This window comes from Pinus tabuliformis, chromosome 2_2 (assembly GCF_031772625.1).
Source record: "Pinus tabuliformis cultivar Carrire ecotype Pingquan chromosome 2_2, CPIR1, whole genome shotgun sequence".
Taxonomy (NCBI): Eukaryota; Viridiplantae; Streptophyta; class Pinopsida; order Pinales; family Pinaceae; genus Pinus; species Pinus tabuliformis.
Genome location: NC_142300.1, coordinates 1,311,120,235 through 1,311,124,340, shown reverse-complemented (window position 1 = coordinate 1,311,124,340; position 4,106 = coordinate 1,311,120,235). Strand labels below are relative to the sequence as shown.

The 4,106-nt window shown below is 42.3% G+C and overlaps 1 protein-coding gene across 1 annotated transcript; it reads left to right on the top strand.

The window, feature by feature from the left end:
- The first annotated feature begins 288 nt into the window (after window positions 1-288).
- Window positions 289-834, top strand: LOC149198340 (uncharacterized). Its single transcript, XM_089409012.1, has one exon. The coding sequence runs from the start codon at window positions 289-291 to the stop codon at window positions 832-834; it is 546 nt and encodes a 181-aa protein (XP_089265138.1).
- The last annotated feature ends 3,272 nt before the right edge of the window (window positions 835-4,106 follow it).

Below are 4,106 nucleotides of genomic sequence, written 5' to 3'. Positions count from 1 at the left end.
ACGAGCGCTGCCTCCTCCAATAATAACCAATGTGGTTACTTTATTATCAGACAGTTCAGCAGACCTGCAATTGTCGTTTGTGATTAATTTATTAGCAGACAGATCAGCAGACCTCTAATTTCTTCTTTATAAATTCTCTCCATTCCCCTCCTCCTGCTCATCATTTAAATTTTATAGATGAGAACAAAGAGAGAGAAGGAGCCATTCCATTCGTATAACCAGATTTCTTGCTGAGGGAGATCGACATTGATCAAGTAAGCTTCTCATAGGATTGAAAAGTTGGTAAAGATGGGAATCTGCATGTCATATGCAGTGATACCTTACGCAGCATTGGGAGGAGGAGGTGGAGGAGCACCTGCAGCCATTGTTATATTGATGGACGGCAGCTCTTACCAATTTCCTCGTCCTGTAAAGGCCCAACAGATCTTAATAGAAAGCCCGGACCATTTTATTTGTAACTCCGATTGCCTTTACATCGGCCAAAAGATGCGGGAGCTTCTCCCCTGCCAGGAGTTAGAGGTTGGTCAAATATACTTTCTACTTCCACGAAAGAAGCTACAGTTTGTGGTTTCCGAGTCAGATATGGCTTGCTTGCTTTACAAGGCTAATTCTGCACTGCAAAAGATGTGTACCAAATATGGGATCGGAGATTATATCCAGCCCAGCTTCTACCCAAACCCACACATTGGAGAAATATCCGCAGGGGGAGAAGAAGAAAAAATGAAATCGAGATCTGGGTGTGGAAGTAATAACTCAAAGTCTGCCCGGTCGCAGTTTGGGTCTCCGACAAAACACTGGACAGCGAAGCTGGATACGATCGTCGAAGTGTCTTGATTATACCAAACCAGTTTCCATGAGTTCCCAATGTTTAGGTCGTCCGCAGAGGGTGTAAGTGTACAAATTAAAGTTAGTCCCTTACCCTGTTTATAACACGGGCAACAATAGCCCAATTGAAATGGGGCCAAGCAGCGGGGTTCCAACCGCAGTGATGATCAGATTTGATCCCAATTGTACTTTATACACATTTTATATTAAGAACATTGAAGTTGCTAAACCTTAGTGATTTCGTGACTTGTCCATTGTAAATCTATGGTTAAAATCTTAATTACTTAAGGAAGGAAAGAGATTCGAAAAGCAAATTTCGATCCATTACTTAAAAGTTTTGGATTTTGTTAATCATCCTTTTATCAAATAGAAAAATGAAAAGTTTTAACTTTTATCCCACCGCAAATAACATCCACACCACTGAAAGCCACAACGACGCTTCATTGTGAGTTATATATATATATATATTTTTTTTTCAGAAAGAAAAAAACATAAACATGTTTTTATTACAAGTGAAGATGGTTTTATATCATTATACGTCTTTCACAGGCCTTGCCGACGCTAGATTGTAAACTCTAGAAATATAACCCAAAAAACAGATCACTGATTAATTAATTAGAACATTACAATAACACTGTCAAAAATATACTCAAACTCAGAGCAAAAAACATAACAAAACAGGGATTGACAAAGTATAAAATTTCTGGAAAAAAACAGAAGGTCTAAACATGGCAGTAAGAGATCATAATGTCTCTCTTTCAGATCTCAAAATAGCCTTGGCCACAAATGATACCATCGACTACATATTCATAAACCATATGCCCATCGGAGAGAACCACATTGTGCTTGGAAAGAGTGTCTACCTCCAGGTTTTGTTACAGGTATACATTCTGAAATAACACATCAGGTATGGTAGACTTCAAGTCTCGGATTCGTTGCATCCACTTGCATAGAGGAGGGACATCCAGATCACACCTGCCATGTATCCATTAAATTATAGAGAGGGAATCACCAATGATTGCGACCTTCTCAATGCCTATCCAAGAGACACATTGAAGAGCACCCCATAAAGCAATCATCTCTGCCCTGCAATTGTCTCCAAACCCACCAAACCAGAAAAAATGATATAGAGAAGAGGGATCAATACAAAGATATATACCATAGCCACATCTTCCCCTAGAAGATGCACCGTCAAAGTAACATATGGGGAATATATCATCCAAATCAACCAAAGTGACTGATCGAGAAGGAGCCTTGGGATGCCATGGACCAATTTCATTGAAGTATGCAACAATCTTGAGGGCCACCATCTTGATATCTGGGACTTTACCCTCGAAAATGAGGTTGTTCCTAGCTCGCCAAATCCCCCAAAATGTATAAAATGGGACAGCCCTGTAAGGCCTGGCATGTTGGGCCCATGATATGAGACAATCTGTAATAGAAAATACTTCACAAGTGACATTTACTCCCAGGAGATGGGAAACCTCCTCCCAAACAACACCGACAAAAGGACATTTCACAAAAAGGTGATAGCAGTCTTCCCCATCCGATTTGCAAAGAATGCATCTTCCAGGACTGATAAATCCCAATTTGATCAGCCTATCCCAAGTCAAAATGTGGTTGTGGATGGTTAACCAGACAAAGCATTTTAATTTCAAAGGGACATGCCAACACCACATATGTTCAGTCCAGTCAGCATAAGGAAGGGGCGTGATGAATGAAGAGATGAGTGTATATATTACCTTGGCACAAATCCTCCCATTCACTATGTCACCATTCCAAGCAAGATGATCCCTACGTTGTGACAGAGTGATGTCCACTTGGCAGAGTAGGTTTCGATAGCTTTCCCACTCCTCTTCAAAGAGATGAGGAATACTAAGATGCCAAGCATGGGACCATACCGGGGCAAACAGTGGGGTATAGTCCCCCATCCACATGCTGGCCAGAGTATCAATCCCTTGTTAGGATATTCCGACACATAGGAAATAGTTAAGTTCAACTTGGTCTAGTATAGAGTTAAGTATAGAGTTAGGTAAAGTGTGTTTCTTTACCGTTGTACATTTTGTAACTTACAATCCGACGGTCACGATATGTAGTGATCCGACGGTTCACTCTCTCCTCGGTATTACCGACATGATCCAGGTGGATATTGGTGGCCACCTGCCAAGTCCACCTGGACCCCCACCATTGTCTTTCTCAGCATTTTCAGTTTCCTTAATTGTAGCACAACTTACTATTTTTAGCAGTTTTTCGGGTCCTGAACTTCTGGAGCCGTTTTGAGGCCCTAAACGACGTTTTTTGGGAAATCTGGGGGCAACATCGGGGTCCATGGACCGATGTTGCCCTTCCCAAAGTGGTAGTGCTCGGATAGATCTTTCTAACGAGCTATTGTACGCGTCAAACGGAGATCGTATGCCAAAGTTACGACCCGGGGAAGTTGATGTACCAATTTACCCAAACGGGGCCCACAGTTTGGCGTTTCATCTCCTAGGGTTAGGTTTTGGAATGTTAAGGGTTTTCCATTGTTTCTCAACAATAAATAGGCCTTCGAGCCTCATTGTAACTCAGTTCAAAGGCATGTAGCCATCACATCTCTTCTCAGAGATAAGCTACCATCGCCCTAGCTAGTTTATTTCCATTTCTGTTTGTAAGCATATTTCAGTATTTTCCATTAATGAAATGAAGTATTATTTCCGCTGCATCTTTATGTATATGGTTATCTCTGTAATTTGTTGTGTTCCTGTTTAAATCCGGATCAGTGGTATCAGAGCGGTCTGCTTTTTCTCTGTTTTTCTTTGCATGTCCCCAACAAGGTCGGGATATAAGGAGTTAGGGCTTGAACTAGTTGAACCTTTGCAAGACCAGCCTCGCAAATCCCGACGGCCTCCCATGGCGGACGAGAAGAAAGACGAGGGGGCAGGAGATCCCATCAAAATCTTGCTCGAAGAAGCGCTCGAGCGACAACGGAACGCGATGATGGACAGCTTTGCGCAGATCCTTCAGCGGCTACCCAGAAGCGGCGCCTCGGCTTCCAGCAGCTCCTATGGAAACGCCACACCCTTTAAGGTACAAGTTAATTTTGAAATCCCCATATTCGAGGGTCAGATAGACGCCGATGCTGTAGATAAATGGTTAAATCTGCTAGAGGGTTATTTTTCTGTTCATGAATTTTCGAGTCGGGAAAAGATTGTTTTTGCTCTTCTCAAAGCAGCCCCCCACGTCAAGGACTGGTGGGAAACCTACTGCGAGCAGAAGGATGAAAGTACTGGCTCACTATTTTC

Coding starts and splice junctions, on each gene's coding strand:
- LOC149198340 (XM_089409012.1), top strand. CDS start 289: ATGGGAATCTGCATGTCATATGCAGTGATACCTTACGCAGCATTGGGA.